Source organism: Streptopelia decaocto (genome assembly GCF_964273445.1).
Source record: "Streptopelia decaocto genome assembly, chromosome: 3".
Classification (NCBI taxonomy): domain Eukaryota; kingdom Metazoa; phylum Chordata; class Aves; order Columbiformes; family Columbidae; genus Streptopelia; species Streptopelia decaocto.
In genome coordinates, this window is record NC_138656.1 from 35,989,171 (window position 1) to 36,009,284 (window position 20,114).

The following is a 20,114-nucleotide window of genomic DNA, read 5'->3' on the forward strand; positions in this document are numbered from 1 at the left end:
TGTAAAAAGTCACTACTTACTTAATAAAATAGGAAATAAAAATCTTGAGGGTTTTTTAGTAGAAACAAAAAGTCAACGAAATTTTTACTGTAGAAAAAGCCATGAAATCAAACCAATACAGCTAATGATAAAGATTATGGGAACATGAAACATAAATACTTAAGGAGATATGAGACCCTTTGCTTAACGAGAAGCATACAGTTCTGCAACTACAAAGGAGCTGCAGGCTCTTAAAAATGAAGTTAGGCACATTGCAGGATTTGTGGCTAGTGCGATTCACAAAAGGACACCAGCTGGCTGGGAACTAGAGGGCAGTGGGATAAGGTGCAGTCTCTGCTTAAATACTTTTATGAAAAACAGTTGACTTCTTTAGACCCTCTAATGTGTTTGCAAATGTATCCTCATATAAAACTTGAATTTGATAGCATTAGAAGTTTTCTATAGATTGTGAATTGTTGATTTTTCTTTTCCAGTGGAAAAAGCTGTTTTTTTTCCTGACAACTATGGCAGCAAATCTAATTATAAATAAATGAAGCATGAACCAAAATTATGTAAGTCAAGTATTAACAAGTCCTGGAGATACGATACAGGTGAAGCCTGCATGATTTAGTAACTGATCTCTCTCTGACATCCAGTAATAAATCTGGAGAAAAAAAAAATGCCCTTCATTCCTCGCAGGTGATAGGAGGTTTGAACAGGATGAATTAAAGGAGCAAAAGATTAAAATCTCCTTTGTGATTTTCATCAAAAAGAACTCAGTATTTTTAACACCAAAAGCTCTAGCTGTTGCTGTCTGGATGTGTTCAGTAACAGAAACAGATTTTTGTCTCCTTTGCCTTTTTCATCAGTAGACCCCAAGTTTCAAAGAGATAACTATAAAAGCTGGCTTAATTCCAGGTTTCTGGTTTGTGAAAATTTTTGACTGAAAAAAGAAAGCAGCTGCCAGGTGACATGAAAAGAAAATTCTGCAGTTTTTCTGTGAGTCAGAATTCAGAGCTGTGTTTTCTCCTACTGCAGACACCCTAGCAAGTGGCATTTCCAAAAATCAGTGGGGTCCTTGGGGACCCCTACAGCTGCTGGGAAGAAGTGAGAGGTTCAAGGTGTAATGTGTTTTGTTCTGCCAACACCTGCTGCATGCTCCACTGCTGGACTTGCCATTGCTGGGCTCCCACATCTCCACAGGTGCCCTCCATGGAAATGTGTTTAGAGTGAGCCCAGGAAACTGAAACTGGTATGGTTCTCAGTAGGAAAGAGTGCTCCTAGAAGCGGTCTTGAAGACCACTGTCAAGGAATTGAATCTGGAGTACAAACAGGACCCATAGGGGCACTTGGATGCCCAAGACACTGCAAGACAGTGCTCCAGGCAAAGGCCAAAAATGGTCATCAGAGATTGTTCTACAAATGAAGAGCTAATATCATTAATGTAAAAAAAAGAAAACACAGATATCCAGAAGATAGAAAGAAAATGAGCAGTCCAAACACCCAAGTTTATAGCATATCCAGAGTGCAAAAACATGACATAAAATTAGAACAGTCTAGTAAACAGTTTGGTTTTGATTCAAATAAAAGATCCATTGAGCCTAATATCCTGGTAGCATTTTGGTTTGGGAAGAAGACTTAACCAATCATAGAAATGGATACTTTTCTCACATGCTTATTTCAAGGGTCCAGAGATACCTCAAAGCTTATGTATTTAATAAGTAAGAGGATATATTTACATAGCTGCTTTAATAAGTCTTCATAGATTTAATGACTTCTAAAAGGATGCAGATGCCTACAGGATCCAGGCAGATAAGCACCGGACAATTTCAGTCACAATATTTCAGTTGTTAGGACTCCTGTATCATTAACACTTGTTCCTAGAGATTTGTTTTGTTGACTTTTTCGAGACTTAGTTTGAGATAATTTCTCCAACTTTTTCATATGATGAAATTTTCTGGTGTGGGAATATCCCTTAACCACTGAATTTTCACAGCATCCCCTATTCAAAATTTTTCCTTTCCCCCACTCACCTCCTTTTTTGCTATGGCCTTGTCTTGCACCCTAATAACTTCTTGGACTCACAAACTTTCTGGTATCTTTTTCTTCTTCTGCTATGTTAGTTTTCATATTTTCAACAAACTGTTTCATCAAATCTTTTTGGCTTGTCTTATAGTTTCAAGTTTAACTTGCTGGAACTTGTGTTCTTTTCTAGCTTCCTAATCTTGACAGTTTATGAAGTATGTCTTTTGATAGTTTCCTTTATCTCATTACTTAATGATGCCAAATATTTCTGGCCCCTCTTTTTTTCATATATGATATGCACTTGTTCCAAGTCTTTCCTGTGATATCCTCAAATAAATCTTTTTATAGCTGATACCAAAGCAGGCAACACTCTGCGTGTACGTCATGCATGATGAATGATTTTCTCAGTGCAACTGATAATTGGTCTGGTTTATCACAAACAGCAAAAAAGAAAGGTAAGTATCTTTGTTTATTTAAGCAGAGAGGTGCCAAATAACTACAACTGAAAGGTACCTGTTACCTGTATAACTGCCCCAGCCAAGTAATGGAGCTGCTGACCAGAAGAAAGCTGCTATCCAGATGAGAACCAGAGCCACTGTCATACTGCTGTTGCTGATGCAGTGACCTACAATGGCATGGTTTAGTTAGAAAATAATATCTAGAAAGGCAAGCATATATCTGAAATCTAAATGCACTCATATCAACAGCTAATATGGAAAATATAGCTATTTAAAAAATAATATAGAGACAAAAAATGCGTATTCATAAGAAAAGCTTAAATTTGAAAGCATCTGTCAGGCTTGTGTTCAAGACCATTTGTGAACAGTGGAAATTAATGACTTCTAAGTGGAATACAGCATGTTTGTTGAGCACTACAAAACTGGCAAATTCTTAGAGTTATGTTTTGCAATTTTGTAAAAAACATGAAACAGTTAGTTGTATGTTAAGTTTTACATAGAAACAAACAAGTCTAAATTCAGAGGATTTTCTTATTCATGTCAAGATTTTCCCTGTTAAACAGGAGAGAATATTTTAGATGCTCGAACTACATTAGCCATTCAGTACAAATTATTTAATCTGTCCTGCTGTTGCCATACATTGCAGTTATTTCTGCATTTACATGGGAAATATTTATGCATCCACCAATGTCTTCCCCAACATTTCTGTAAATTTAAATTGGGTGCTTGCTCAGATTTCCTCAAGAGGCAAACATAAATTATGCACACCCTCAGATGAACATGGTACAGCTTTGCAGAAGAGAAATGTGGATTTTAAATATGACTTCCTAGTATTAAATGAATGTAAGATGTAGAATACATCACAGCCAAATTCTAGCAGCTCCAACAGCAGTTTGTGTTGGAAATGAACTTCAACAAATCTATCAATTACAACAAACTGCTAAAGAACTTCCTGTGAAAAGAAGACTGCCCTGCAGCATTTCTTTTCACAGCTAATACTACTAATGCAATTAGAGAGAAAAACCCACATGATGTATCCAGTGTACTTATGCATGCTTCACCTCCAGACATTAATAGATTTCTGCCTGAAAGTTGGTGCAAGCCAGTCATAACAAAGGCAGGAAAATTGATAATACATTTTCTGTGGATGGGTAATAGGAAAACTAGGGAGAATTTGTGGAAGATGTAGGCATGAAGAAAAGAGATTACATGATGTTCCTAGTGAAAGTCAAAATTTTCAGCAGACAGGAGATCCAGGATGAATGATAAGGAAGAGTTTCTACTGATCCAAACAACCAAAACCAAAATCAAACCAAACACAACACAAACACAGAAAGAGAGTGTTTAAAAGGTTTTTAGCATTGGCGACAGTACTGAATAGTGGGTGGTTGAGATATTCAGGTTACAGATCAACATGGCAATAGAGAAGGAAGAAGTGCGGGTGTGAGGCTGTGGTGATGATGCTTTGCAGACCTGGGAGACAGACAGGCAACAGGGACCATCGGGGCAGAGTCAGGTCATGGTCAGTTCTGGGGACAATGGGAATAATTTTCATGTCCCATGGTGTGAACCTGTTCACTGATGGGAGGCTGGAGAGACATGTGGGAATGGGAGGCTGTGCAGTGCTACAAAAGCTGGAGGCAAGATGCACAGACTGAATGTTCCCAGTGCCAACTAAAGCCTGATGCCTGCTGTGCATAAACCTCAGCAAAACACCCTGAAGAGTGAAAATATTTGTAGTCAGGGCAGCCTTTTGAACCAAGGATCTTATCAATGACTGGAAACTTCCCAAACATCATCTCACAGGAGATGAAATTCATTGCTTTCATTGAGATCCAGACAACAATGCATGCATCACTTCGGAGTAATTTAATTTGCATTTTGAGGAATACAAAGGGTCAGCAGGACCTGTTGTATCTTTGGTGCAAGGGTGAATTTAATCCATGGTGACCAAAGTGTACTAGTAATAATTTGGCTTTTATTTGCATTAACCTTGAAGGATTCTCTGCAAACATATTTGCAATATGAATGACTGTGTCATGTTCTGGTTTTTCAATGCATCTAATCTATATTTGATATAGCCTGCGACTGAAAGAAATACATATCTGCACCAGGTTCAGTGAAGGCAGAACTGGACCTGCCTTTATTCCTTACCTCTCTCAGGATGGCAGCCTTTGATGTAGCGAGTCACACTGATTACTGTGAGGGTATTAATGCTAGCCAGGCCAAAGAGAAGTGTCAGGAAGCCATCGACCTGAAAAACAAAGCAGTGCAGCATGTTCTCTTACTGTAGTGAGCTGAAGGGGAAAAGAACCATGAGGATTACTCCTGTCATTTTCAGGTTAGTGTTCTTGAAAGTTTTTCCAGAAACCGAACTAGCAGGGAAATATAAAATGTCAGGTGCAGTTATCTTCTATAGGATCAGTGAGCAAGTAATGTTCAAAATTATATAAGTGCTCTGTCATGTACATAAAATAAATAAGGAAGCACAGCCGTACATCTATGCTTTCCTGAAATGACTTGCCAAATGAGGGAGAAAAATGTTGAACTGAAAAGACAAAAAGCCCTGAACAGGCAAAAATGCACTGAATGCAGCCGCCCTCCTTAGGCAGAGCAAACGTGCAAACTGAACCCATGAATTTCAGCTCAAAGAGGGCAGAACATGGGAGGTAACGGGCTTGGCTGACTGAGAAAAGTTTTTTAAAAAAATACATCATCCACAGCTAAATCATTCAAGTAGATTGTGTCTCAACGCTGGTGCTGCTGATTGCGTGCTATTTATTAAGCCCGGATCCTCACCACCTCTGAGTGACACAGGCAGAGCCGTACGGCTGTGTAGGCTCCCACTGACATCAGCGTTTCAGCAACATATGCACAGGATGGTTAAGATTCTGCGAGTTTCACTTGTGGGTATAGGAAGGAAGTTGCTGCTGACTGTTGTGGAGATGGTTGTAGCCATCTGCTAGGGAGCACTGTATGGCTGGGAAATGATCCAGGCAAAACGCTGAAGGCAGTCCTTTTTTTGAAAGCTTGCGAGGATACACCAAACCGGCCAGAGCAGAGGAGCTCTTGGAGGTGCCAGTTTTGCACCAATTGAAGCAGGAATATTAAACAAGTGTCTCTGGACTGTCACTTGGCATTCAAGTGGTAAAATTATCAGTGGAGAGGCACATCATTATTCTACCAGAACAAAATGTCTTTGTGTGAACGGGCATGACTCCCTTGGAATTCAGTTTATCCCAGCACTGAATGTGGGGCTTTAATCCAGGCTTAAAGCTGAGACCATGGCAGATTGTATAAATTAAATTGGGTGAAGGGTTAGGAAAGGGCAGCTTCATAATTTCTTTCACTGGTGTTTTTTCTTGCCACCAATACCCCTATATATTACACTCTATATTCTTCTTAATGTCAACTTTGACAGACCCACCACATTTTAAACACATGAGACTTGATACTACAGCAATCTACATCCATGTATGCTCGACTTACAATCAGCTCATGCTTGGTGAAGAAATGCAACCATTTCTACACCAGAAAACAGACTTCCTTGAATGTCTCTGCCACATCCTAGAAGCTGCAGCTGGTTGAATTTGGCCCACTGTGCACTGGAAATCAGTGAAATACCTGGATATGCAAATGTGCTGTGCATTTCATCAGTCCCTTATTGGTGCCAACAGCTGCCACTTCTCCATTTGCTCTAACAATGCTTCATAAATGCAGAAAACAGTGTGGCCAAGGGCTACTGAGAAATCATGCTGCATAAGCTTAAGCAATTTAATTAGTTATTAGATTAGAAAGGAAGAAGTATTTCAGCAATGATGCAAATAGACACTTTGAAATTAAGTCTAAAGAGCTGTGCAACTGAATACTGAAGTAGTAGGACAAACTTGTTAGTTTCATCACAGTTAGCCAGCCCTCCTATGCTGAAACCAGCTGAGTTTTTCTGAAATACATGGATGTATGTTTTATCACTTGCAGATGTCACCTTTATTCTCCCATCTCCCTTCCCTCTTGTCAGAAAAAAGAGAGACAATTGTATTAAGTGATCAGTTCAAACAGCCTTTGAACACACTAACCAGGGGGGGAAAGTGGATCTAAAAATACACTCCTGTCCTTTACCATTCAAGATGAAACTCTGTCACCATAAGAAAGAACAAGCAAAAAAAAAAAAAAAAAAAGTAGGTTGGTTTACCTATATCAACCTAATTCATAGGACCATGCCATTGTTTGTGCTGTGTCTCATTTTCATACTATTTTGTAACAGCATTTCAGCAGATCAAAATACTGTTGCTTCTGCTAGTGTGGAGGCTACCATCAGAGATTCCACTTAAATTTGAGAAGAAACTTCTTCTCATTGAGGGTGACAGAGCACTGGAACAGGCTGCCCAGGGAAGTGGTGGAGTCTCCTTCTCTGGAGACATTCAAAACCCGCCTGGACATGTTCCTGTGCGACCTCACCTAGGTGTTCCTGCTCCAGCAGGGGGATTGGACTAGATGATCTTTTGAGGTCCCTTCCAATCCCAAACATACTGTGATACTGTGATACTGTGATTTAGCCAGGGCCGTACGGTTAGTAAGTGGCTGAAGTGGCAGCAGTCTCTCAGAGGAGGGTGTGCTCACTGCCCTGTGCCAGCCACAGGCACAGCGGTTTGGGAACAAGTGACAAGGTGAAATGCCAAGGAGGGGAGGGAGCTATGGGGGTGGCAAGAAGTGCTGGGATTAAATTAATAAAGGAGGTAAATGAGATGGCTCTCAAGCTGCAGAACAGCCTGTACAGAGGCCATGGTATCTGGAATATTAAGACATGGCAGAGCATCTGACAGGTTGAGGGCTGCTTTGGGAATACAGTTCTCAAGGCAGTATTGTCCCTGCCAAACTTCTATCAGCGAGTTAGCTCTTGAGCTATGCATACATCATTTCCCAGCAAGTCTATCAATTCTGCAATAAATTTATATTGGTGTCACCTAGACATATGTCTTCAGAAGAGAACGAATGATCTTACTCTAGCTGTAGCCAACGTACTTCAAGCATACACTTGCCAGATATGGAAGAAAGATCTCTGCTACCTTTTCTGCTCCTGAACAGACAACACTGGCTGTAGGTAGCAACCAAAGTGACTGCTTGGAACCCAAAGTAGTTAGCAATAGAAAAACTGCTTTGGCACAGTACTGATTTCTATAGGCAGAGATATTAATATATGTGAGTAACAAAAATACGTTTTATTTTCAGTTTTCTGCATCTTTAAAGATATATGGAATGACAACCAAGGAAATACTAGAATAGTAGATAATATTTAATTACTTTGAAAGATCGATGTTCTTTGTCTTCCTCAGTTCTGTTTTTCCTTTTCTTTTATCCTACGCCCTCAGCCAGGTCCCTCTTTCCACAGTCATAATATTTCTTCCCTTTTTGTGTAATGCAATTTTTGTCCTTCATACTATTAATTACAATCAAACAGCAGCAGCATTAATAGGCAATAGTGAATTCTGACATAAACACAAAGTTGATTGTGTGGTAATTTTGATCCACTAGCTTTCCTTTGTATTCATTAAGAAACAGAAGTAGATTAGCAGTTTTAAAAGCTTTTCTCTCAGTGCTATACCGATATTACTCCCTTGGCTATATAGATACTCACAGAACTCACTCATTATCTTTATGTTGCCTGGAAGCTAAGACAGAACTGAAAAAATGGCTGTGATATTTCTGCTTTGTACTTATGCTTGATGATAAATCTCACTAATGTTCTCGGTGTACTATTTACAACCCACAATACATAAACCTCCTGCTGCATGCAAATCCATTTCTTAAACTTTGCTTCAACACAGGGAGAGTCAGAAATCCCCGGTGCACTATGAAATGTTCAGCTATGAGCTTGGGTATACCCCCCTTTTACTACTTTTAATACTTATGCATCCCTACTGAATTCATAAGGGTTGTCTTCATTTAAAGTAGACAGAGTAAAATATAACCTATTGTTCTTATTATTGGATTATTCAATGTTTAATGGTTCAAAACCAGACTGCCAAAATAGCTATTTCATTTCAATTTAGGCTGAAACACGGATCTCACCAGCCAGAAAGGCTGTATCGCTCCCTCCTCTGGCAAACTGGTGAATCTGTTGCAACTTCCTGAAGCCAATTTGTTTTCTTTCAGAATCACATTGTCCTGCCTTTATCGTTTATTAAATACGAAATAGTGAATATGCAAAGAAAAATATAAACTTTAAACAGGGATTGATAAAAGCAACAAACTTCCTTCATCCTTAGACAAAAAAAGTATTTAAATCAATCCTTAATTTAAAATTTACCAAGAGTTTGCAGTAAGTGAGAAAATATTCCACTCATGTCTGACGACAACATATTCTCCCATCTCTCCAATATATCAATAATGTGTCAACCAGACTATAGTAACTCTTCTGTCAAAAGGAAGAACCAAGGTTCATAATCAAAATCAGTCTTCACAGGAGACTACTTAAAACTCCCAATTCATAGTGTTCCTAAAGCACTCAAGTTGTTTAACATTTACTACAATATAGGAAGGAGACTTACCACAGTTTACACAACATCTTTTGCTCATATGACATTGCTCAGCCATGGTTGCATTCTGCCTTTTAAAATGTCTCAGCAGGCTTCAAGGGTAACTGTTCTTTGAGGTGATTGTATTAACCTGAGCCATTTTAGGTCTCTGACATAAACAGCACTTCATTTACTAAAAAACAATGAAAACTGATATGCTACAGGACTAGATAGTTTAAGCCATTAAGTGAGAGTATCAGACACACAGTACTTTTCATTCACCAAGTGATTAAACCTGTCTGTTGGTGTTATATATTTTAAATATAGGAAAAATATGAATGCGATATTTAGGCTATACAATTCTGTGTACAGATATGTAATTATACTAACTATGCCATATAGTTAAATGTATATTTAGTACCAGCTATTTATATGCGCAGGTCAGGTTTTGGCTTTCGTAATGTTATGGAATCCAGAATAAATCTACTTGTTTGCTTGTAGCTGTTTTGGGCTTATATACTCAGTCAAGTGAGATTCAACATACACTTACTTTGGGCTGACTTTCAGCTATTATTGTTGTAATCCTCTCAGGTCACAATTTATATTCATAGTAGTACATGCCCCTACTGATAAGCACAATTATGAATGTAACAACCTTACCAAGTGCACATCATTTAACAAAGAGACAGAAATTTCTTTCAGAGTTTCCTTATATGGCCTCATCAGAATATAACCTTACTTCAAGTACCCCATCTCCACATGCTTGGGAACATGTGCTTCCTAGCTCTGGGTTGATGCCATGGGACTATGGCAGGTTTCATGTCTCTCCCAGTCATCCATGAAGAATGAATGGGGAGGAAGCAACCAAGCAGGTAGCTCATAACATTTGATAATCCAGATACAGTGAAAAGATTCCAATCTTCAGGTTAAACGCTGTATTGCCATTGTCTTTCTGTGAATTACTGTACAGGAAAATTAAGAAGCACTAGATAGCATTGTCCTCTGGGAACTTCTGTGCTATACTGTGTAAAACTCTTTTCAGTGGGCCTGAGCCAAAACTCCTCTCCACTTTGGTGGTGTTAATTCAGAACCTGCTTGTTTCTTGCTAGCAACACGATTAATATAAAGAAACAAACACACAGACAGATAAAAGAGGAAAATGGCCTCATGAGTCACCCATCTCATCTTTACATTTCCACAGGAAGCAAGACTTGGCTGTGCGGCCAGTGGTGATCCTACCCTAGTTACTGAGATCCATTAACATCAGATTAAAGTCACACTTTTATTTTCAAAGCAAAGAAGTACAATCTTTGTCTTTCAGAATATTATGGTAAATGTTTTTGTAGTCCTACACATGACTCAAGGGAAGCAGAGGTCCCACAGACTGTTCACAGGCTCTGTCAGGACACCCCAGAGATTACAAGTGACCTTCCACATTCTCCAAAATAGAACTGTCTGTGCTGTTTCCCAGCAAAAAAGGAATCTGCTTCTGTAATCACCGTTAGGCTAATACAAGGTCATCTCAGCTCCTGGGCACAAGTCAGGGCGGGTTAGTGATGCTAGTTGACAATACTAGTTCAGCCACTCCTAAAGTGGCCAAGACAAGAAAAGCCTGAAAGCCTGAAAAAGCTTCATGGCTGCTAGGGGATCTACTCTTAGATTGATACTCTTAGTTCCTCTGGATCATGTCCCAAAATAATGAAAGAAACATAAGATAACTGATTTATCCCAAGAAAATGCTTATAGGCCTAAAATGGATATGGATTGTTAGGGTCTTCACATCACAATTGTGTGTGATAAGCTGGACCTAACAGCTCCTAACAGGAAAGTCACACGCATTGCCAAGGAGTCCTAGTAGCCCATCGAGAGCCTGAAAGAAAGTGTAAAAGATATAGGCCATTCTTGGCCTTAAAAGGCCAAGAAATCTGGAAAGCTACCAATTGCAATGTCATCCCTTTGGTAGGGACAGTGGTGTGGAAAAACTGGATGTCATATGTCATGTCATATGTATGTCACATGTCATATACAGCCATTGCAAGCAAAGGTCATCTTCTCATTGATTAAATTAGGACAGGATCAGAGTCAGGACCTGAGTACAAATTGCTTCCTACACACTAGTGGTGTGTCGACTTAATGGAATACATATGTATGGAATAGAAGATAGGTAAATGTGGGGTAGCACTATTTAAGATACTTGCAGATATTACCAGAAAGATTTTCAAATTTCATATGAAATTTTGCTTTCAAGTCAGTGAGAAGATGTGGCACGTAGGGAGGAGCCAGAAGAATACAAATTGTTCAGCCCCATGGTGAGAAAATCATGAATAATGAAGGTAAGTCATGGACAGCATTTTTTGAGTGAAGATATTTAATCTCTTAGAAACACACATTAGCACAGAATAAAGAGGGAGGCTACTATTCTCCACATAAGCAAACAAGAAAAGGATGTTTCAAAGCCCTCTGAGAGAAACCTAGTGCAGGAGTTAAAATTTAGGCTTCGGAAAATCCCGTCTCTGTAGGAGCACTATCAGACAACTAATGCCTTTTTTGGGCAGCGGTGTGTGGTTTGCAGTGCTTGGGTGGCATGGGCTGGGCTACGTCAGACTTGTTAAACAGGGAAATAGATAGTTTGAGCATTCACAATTTTTCAAGTACCCAAAATAAAACTTCCTTAATTTGTTGCAATTGGCTACAAAAACTCTCATTTACAGGAAAATGAGGAAAAATTCATGGCTAATGAAATGGCTGTAACTTCCCTGAAGTCCCATTAGTTCATTAGTTACACTGAAATGATCTTCTATGTTGCTAATGATTTTGTTTGTGCAAAAGCACCATTCTTCCTCCCTTCTCTCCAGATGAAGCATTTTTCTCATTAAAGTTCAGCTCACAGATGTCTACATGAGTTGCTTTTACCTCTTTGACTGCAATGTGCACACTCTTCAGATAATATCAAGGCAGACCAGAAATAAAGAAATGGGAAAGACTAATATCTCCACAACTTATTATTTTTTCGGTATCCAAATCTCATTTATTCAAGGAAAAAAGGATGAGGATATATTCCAATGTTTATAATATTTGAGACATCAAATTGGTCAGAAATGCATCTGGGAGAGGAAAATTTGTGTAGCACAGCATGTAAAGTAAGGGCACTCTTTTTTTTTTTTTTTAAATTTGCTTTATAGATTGGTCTCCACATTCTACCTTTCACAGTGAATCAGCGTGTTAAGGTGAGGTGAATACAAGGCTAATGTTACAGAGATTTTCTTCAGCACCTTTAACACCTGTTCTATCTGTTAATGCTCTTAGTGCCAGTTCCATGATTTGACTTTGGATTATTTTCATCTTACTGAAATGTCAGGAATTATGAACTATATATAAGTAAAATCCCAGCAATATCACACCACAGTACTGTGCTAAGGTAGTTGATAACTATTTTTCACTCCTTTTCTGTGTTTGGTTCAATTTATTTTAACATCTTATAGGTAGATAGCTGAACATTTTTCAACTAAGCAGACATTAGACCACATTCCTGTGCTATTATGATTTGAGGAAACAAAAAACAGAAACAAACCTGTTTTCTTCTTTCCCAGCCTCAATCTTGGAGGTACATGCTTGGACACTGGGATATACAGTGACATTGCAAGATTTTTTACACCAAGCAAGGTTAGCTAGCTCAGTCTTTGGATGGGAAACCTCTGCCAAAGTTAGACACTGCAGAAAGCTGTGCTGAGGATGAAGGTTCCCCTGTGCACAAGCACTAGTGAACTCGAGGTGCATCTGCACAGAGTGTTCCCCACAGGAAGAGAGTGGAGGAAAAACATGGAAGAACATTCACATGCTCTCACATGTGGGCAAGGGCAATAACAGCAACCATCACTAGATCTCCCCGCATCCAGCTAGGAGGGAGGGTGGGCAGGAGCAAATCTTTATCCTCCTTGATGGATGTTGCGAGGGGTAAAGATGAGCAGCTTGTGGATTTGTCTGGGGCTTAGGAATGAGAGCTCTGTGGTGAGTAGGTTACTCACATGGACAGCTGCTGGGGTGAATGAGAGGCAGAGGTGGGGGTGATACATGTATGCAAAGGGTGCTTGTTACATATGCGGTGAGTTGAAAGTCAGATGATTTTGTGAAGGAAAAAATGAATGGATGATGGAGCAGTGTGAATGGGTGGTTGTACTGGAAGAAATTCAATGAAGAATGCATACAGATACCTCAGTAATTTTGCAGGTATTGGGAAGGAAGGAGAAAGGAAGCCTGAGAACTTTCATTTTGGTCCTTTCCATCTGCCATTGCTTTTATTACTTGGTCATGCTAACTGCTGAGCCACCACTGCTCAGTCGTCTCACCCAGAACATGAGGGAATACCATACCACACACAGTAATACGTAAACACTATCTTGGCATTTACAAATACATAAAATCCCAAACTGAGTCAACAGAGTCAACAGTCTAACTAAGTCCACAATTTGTTGGTTTTATCAGTTATATTAAATGGGTAGAAATCAATGTCCTTCAAAACTACTCTATAAGAAAACATACATGCCTCCATGGTCTTTGATTTAACAGACATTCTCCTGAACATTCTGTTAAAAAAAGAAGGTATTAGTCTTCTGTTTCCTCCTCAGAAAAGATTTAGCAATATTTTCCAGTCTGTGTATAGGAAAAGAGATAAGTGTGTTTTCTGAGGAAGCAAATGCCATAAATAATATATAAAATAATTTAATCAAGATTACAAGTCCTCCGCTCAAAACTTCTGAAAAGACCCCATGTGTTTTCATCTTTATTGATCTCAGAATTTCCTACTATTGCAATTTTCCTTTTGTTGTTTCAGATCCCACCTCTAATTTTTACAAAAGATGGACATTATTACTTCTCAGAAACATCATACTAGACCTCTAACATTTAATAACACCGAAAATGCTGGATTTTTTTAAGTGTCAGCAAGAGGCAGTGACCGAAAGCTGAATCTACAAGAGGGAGTAAGGGCCACTGTGCTCAGCTTTGCAGGGCTGCAGCTCTGGTTGCTTGCCTGGTGCAAGGGCAGTCATGCCTCTGAGTGCTTCTCCTGGACTGAACATGGCAAAAGCTAGTGGACAAACGAGGCTCCTAAAGTAGCCAAGAGAACAAGGCAAAGGGCATATCTGACCTCCCTTTTGATTTTTAGTGCCTTACTGCAGGCTGCAAAATATTAGAATGGCTTGGTATTCACAGCCATATCCTTCCCTTAACTGTGCAAGACCTTTCAAAAATTAAGCAGCGTCACTGTGAAAAGCAGAAGGATTGCTGATCCAGTCTCTCTTTTCCCTCATGAAGGGTGTGGGAGAGCTGGATTCACTTTTCTCCATCCAAAGGTTCTCAGATCCACATTCCCTGCCTAGGAACATAAGCCCAAAGACTATTCATCATACTGTGATTCTCTGCTGTCCTTAGAGAAAATAAATACCAGGGCCAGAGATAAAGACAAACTCCCTGCCTGAGTGGTCAGGCTCTCACTGGAAGGAGAGGAACCCTCGTTGTCCAACAGCATTGTTGAAGCAGAGCTATTGCACATCCAGCTTTTCTTAGAGATCTCTATTTTTCTGGGGTTTCAGCTGGCAACTTGATCAGCTACATCACCACAATTCGGAAAAGTCCATTAAAATGTAAGAAATCCCAGATATTTCCATGGTTCACATCATCCCCAATGCATGCACACTTATTCTGTCACTTGTGGAACATTTTGGACTTCCCAGCCACACAGTGACCTTTCAGAGTGCACATATGCCACAGGTCTGGTGCCGTTAGGCAAGCTCTGCACAAATGAATTAGGGATAACTGAGTAAAACAATAAATGCATGCAATGTGGGGCTCACTGCTGCTCACTACATCACCACTTGCTTCTGTCCAGGGTACGCCAGGCAAAAATGCCCTATAAAACATTAAGCAGTGCAGGATTCCAGGTTTGCTTACTGCTCTGTAGCAAACCCAACCACAGGGCAAGACAGTCAACTCTCCTCTCCAACTCCCCTCCATAGCTTTATTACTCTACACAACACAAAGCAGCTTCAGCAAAAGAGGGTAAGGGCAGGCCCTTCCAGGCTGGCCCTTGGTGGGATGGTGAGGGCAGGGTGCAGGGACAGAGGCAGTGTGGGCTGAGTCCTGTCAGACAGGCTACTGTCCTGCTCACTGATACCTCAAAGCTGAACATTTTTTTTTTGGTTCCTCCTGAAGGCTCCTTCTGTGCAGAGCCAGATCTGCTGGGGATGCTCTGGCACCATCTGGCTGGCCAGATGGACCAAATCTACCTAGACTGATAGTGAGATAAGTGCATCTGTGATAATAGTGGCAGTCAGCATGTCAGTGGTAGTGAGTATATCTGTGATGGTACAATGACCTGGAGATAACTACCTTGTGCTCTGTTGTGCACAGCTGACACACATACGCAAGAAACAGAAATAAGTAACTTTTTTAAAAGAAGCCTATACTAACAGAGGACGCATATGATAAGAACTCGAAGCAAAATTCTTACATATTTATAAAGTTAATGTCAAAACAACCAAACCGTACTCTCAAAAAAACAATGAAAGAAAGAATCCCAAACACCCCCCACCCCGCCCTGCAAAGAAACAAAACCCAACCCAACCAACCAACCAAAACAGATTAGAAGAGTGAACTAGTGGAAATAAGTTTAAACTGAGGTACGAGTATGATGAAGGATTTCAAATTCCAAGGCACCCCACAGCCCACCCTTCGTTTCCGACATGACTACAATGAATCTGCACAAATCAGATAGGTTATAATCCTTCCCCTGTATTTAAAGACTTCTTGAAGCCCACATCCTTTGTATTCACCACTAGCAGATACAAGAAAAGCTTTCTGTTGGTTGATTAATAAGGTTTAGAGGAAACTGTGTTGTTCACCTGAAAATAATTTATACTTCCTTCATACATGTAAGAACATTTGTGCACAATGTTATTTATAGGTTTCAGTGCAACTTCTGATTCAGCAGAACATACAAATAAAAAACACCTGGGAAGGACAAAAGCATATCCTGATGTAACTTTTCACTAAATATATGGTCAGTGGAGGAGCAGATGGCTCTTGGTCACTGGCTTACATTCCTTGATCTAAACTTTACTATACGAACTAGTTTACTTACTGATAATATTACCAAAGGCTAAAAAGCAAATGTGCTAGAGACTGGCTGTCCTGCTTCTGTCCAGCAGGACTAAGACACAGTGGTGGAGCAGGGAATGGATGAAAAAAGAAGTGAAAGCAGAGTGTAAAAGCCGCCTTTGGAAAACCACACCTGTATACAGCATTCAGCATGGGCAGTATTGGATACAGACCTAGCATGGAACCTCATTCCTGAGAGGGGGGCTCTGTCAGACCTCCAAAAAGAAAAATAATGTTTGGCATGGGGAAGAATAGTGGTGTTTCTTCCATACAGAGGAGAACAGGACCACACATATCTGCCCCATTCAGCAGGTATGCTGCCAAATGGTCCTTTTAGCTGGAGACGCATCTTTTGTTAGAGAGAGTTTTCACAGACAAGGCTGTTTTGAAAGAAAAGTAGTAGTATCTGTCTGTCTTCTTCCCACTCCCTCTAACTGGGGCAGCCAAGAACACTGAACCTTAATTTTGAAGAATATTACCTCAGGGCACAGAAGGAGGCCAGAGTCAGAGGAAGGGAAAATAGTTAGGTGGATTAAGTGAGGTGAGCTCATGAAATTTCTTCAAAAACAGAAATGACAGGCTGGCTTGGGAAAATAAAGCTTCCTTAAACATACCTGACAGCAGAAGCTGACTGATCAAATAGGAGCAAATGTGTAATGAAATAGCCAGTGACAGCAAGCCAAGTAAGGCCGTCCTCTGGACTCAGCAAAATAAACAAAGTCAGGGAAAACACATAGGTCATGCTAAGAAAGAGCAATGTTCCTGTATGGAACAGCCTGAATTGTCATCCCAGCTACTTGCAGAGGAGCTTGAGTACAGTGAGGGGAACAAGAGACAACTTTGAAGAGCTGTGACAGAAGGGATGGGCTTTACCTTCCTGGCACCAAGCTCCTCCTCGTGTTCCAGATGTGAGACCCATTCTGGTTGGACTACGAATGTATCATGTTTTATAAATACCAAAAAACAAGCAATCAAAACCCTACTGCTGGTCAACATTGAATATTTTTAGGATGACCTTTTTGTTGGCTGTCCACGCTCACACATGAAATTGTTCACATATTTTTTTCATGCACAGAAGCTTCCTGCTATTTCTACACAATATTCTTCCTAAAAACAGCCATTCTACTTCCATAAATTACTTATTTGTCACTGGCATCTATTTTGTCAAGCTTAATAATCAATAAGTTGGGTATTTGGGTTTAAACATGTTTGTGAGACTCCAACAAAAAACAAAATCTCGATGGAAACAGGAGTGCTACATGACTTTCTCTCAACAAGCCACAACCAGCTTAATCACTCAACAAGTCACAACCAATTCGAACTATTCATTCAGAGTACAGATTGACTTTTCCGGGTTACCATGCATTTTTAGTTAGCATTAATACAGTATCAGTTCCTATTTGAAATGATAAATGTTAACTTTCAGAGACTACAGAGGATTACCAAAGCAGAAACTTTAATATTTTGTAAATCAGAGTGTTTAGAAAAGCCGATGCATTTTTAATATCCTGAACAAAATATAAGATTACTTAGCAGACCCTGATGAGCGAACTATCTGAGTACCCCAAAAATGTTACAGACCGCTTCTATCCTTGTAAAGGAGATTCAAGCGCAGCAAGATTAAGCACATCTCCACCACATTAAGTTCAAACACACCTCCATCCCAGGATTTTTACATCTTAGGAAAAAAAAAAAAAAGAAAAAAGAAAAAAGAAAAAAATTGCCAGATCATTGTAACGAGAATCTAAATAGCTCAAAGTCAGCCAATAAAGAACTCCCAGACAGAGGCTCTGTTGAAGAAGGCTGCAAGGCTACTGACAGGAGACTCCATGCAAACAAGGGGATGGACACAGTGTGCTACACTGTGTTGATCCCTGTGTGTGCTGTTTTTTTACAGCTCAAAAAAGGAGGCACGGCATAGATGGAGCTCTGGAAAAGTTTGGACTGGGGAGGCAGAAGGGTCATTTCATGTTACCTCTTTCAAACCATGTGGTTGTAAACGTTAGGTTATGCCACAGATCTTGGTTCGGGATTTCACACAATGCCTTACCCTGTCTTACATAGGAACTCCGTAGCAAAGCTGTAACTGAACCCAGAGATCCAGATTTCAGCTTTCCTATGGTTAAGACCATAGCTCCAAACTTTCCTATGGTTAAGACCATAGCTCCAAACTTCCTTGAAACAGAGCAAAATGGGGATCTGTTTCGTTCTGAGTGTGGGTGTGAATTTTACAGTTTGCAGGTATGTCTTTGTTTATTTGATGACTTCAAAGGTTTCCGTTAATAAAAAAATTAAAGAGGTGTCCTTGAAGTTTCTCCCTAACAGACTTCAGACTGCCATTGTAGGTGTTCTCATTAGATAAACAGTTGGATTTTTCTGAGGGAGTAATTAGCTTCATTTTGATAAATCGTTTTTCTGCCAAATGGTTATAGACATACTTTTTCAAGAAGAAAATAATCATAGTTTTAGATCAAAGTACAGTTCCTAGGTTAATAAGCATCTTCTATAGGAAGTCGTCTTCTCTGGATTAACAGAACCTTTGTACTGGAAGGGAGGGGATATGAGCTATAGTTCTTTCATCTATGTTGCACAACAGACCAACTTCCTCTTAAAAAAAAAAAAAAAATTAAAAAGCTCAACAACCAGGAAAAAAAAAAAAAAACAACAGGAAAAGAGGATTATTTCTCTCTCCCTTTTCGTTAATCATTATCTTTCTTACACCTTGCCTTAGACCATCATGTCATTTTCAGATTTTTTTATTCCCTCCTGAAATAGACACAGTAAGTATAATCTTTCTCACAGGTGTTACTAAAAGCACCAAGAAGCCAGGCTGGTGCCTATCTATCCATGGGATGTATTTATATTCTGTTTTCACAGGTGTGCTTCAGAATTAACAATAATAACAACATTTTCTGAGTTCTCCAACAAAACACTGTATTCAAGTTCAGGGATGACTGTGCCTTAAAGTTAAGTCACACATCTTACCACAGGCAATGAACCAACCAAGAATTTAGGAGAAGGATTGAAGAATTACAACTAATCTAGTAAAAGAAGTTGTACGCTAAAATAGCCCAAACAAGTAGGAAATATCATGGATAGATAGAAAAAAGAAATCACTGAAAATTGGTCAAACTCTGATCAAATTCATAGATTTATGTCTGTAACAAAAGAGAACACTGTCCTTTTAGAAGGTCAGTCAGTATTTCTGTGCACTCTTTTGGGCCTGTCTGGTTATTTATATACAGCATATACACGGAAATAGCTGTAACTATTTTGTCTAATTAAGTGTAATCCAGTCTTACCTGGCAAGTCCATATTGATGTGATAATGAATCCATCGTCTCTGAAGACATTGAAGATTTCAATGATCCCCCGTGAATAACCAAACACAGAGATACTAGCATCTGATACTGCCAAGTTAAATGTGAGGTAGTCAGTGGGCTGCAGAAGATGTCTTTGTTTATACAGGACAAAAATCACAATGCTGTTTCCAAACCAAGACAGCCAACCTGGAAAAAAAAATAAAAATCATCCATTAAATCAAAAAGCGAATAAAGAAAGCAGCAGTTCAGTGTGTAAATGTGTGACGTCTCCTTTAAAATTACCCTTTTGTCCTATTGTAAACAAATTAAACCAGATTATCCACTGCAAAACCTATGCACGAAGCCTTCTTTAAGTTGCTGGGTACATTACAGAAGCAGGAACAAGTGAATGACTCCAGCAATAAAGCAGAACAAGCACAAAGAGCTGCTACTGCATCTGTCAAAGACCTGACATTTAAGGGCTTAGAGAAGTTGTTTGTTTTTGTTTTTGTTTTTTTTTTTCCTAAGTGGACAGATGAAACTCACGAAATGTAACACCTAGAGAAAAAAAGGAAGAAGAAAAGATTGATAGACTGGAGCAGAGACTACAAACAACTTACCAGAAGCTGCAGCTGTTTAGGTGCATTGTCTATAATAATGGATACTGAAAGTTCATGCATG

At 39.5% G+C, this 20,114-nt stretch overlaps 1 protein-coding gene across 1 annotated transcript in view; it reads right to left on the minus strand.

The window, feature by feature from the left end:
* The window catches only part of LOC309438104 (visual pigment-like receptor peropsin), a gene marked incomplete at both ends in the record, with an annotated part of 29,666 nt that overhangs the window by 1,636 nt on the left and 7,916 nt on the right, over positions 1–20,114 (minus strand). The window contains 3 exons of the mRNA XM_082049012.1: positions 2,525–2,629; positions 4,617–4,716; positions 19,435–19,640. Coding sequence (XP_081905138.1) covers positions 2,525–2,629; positions 4,617–4,716; positions 19,435–19,640 — 411 coding nt within the window. The remainder of the gene's footprint in view (positions 1–2,524; positions 2,630–4,616; positions 4,717–19,434; positions 19,641–20,114) is intronic.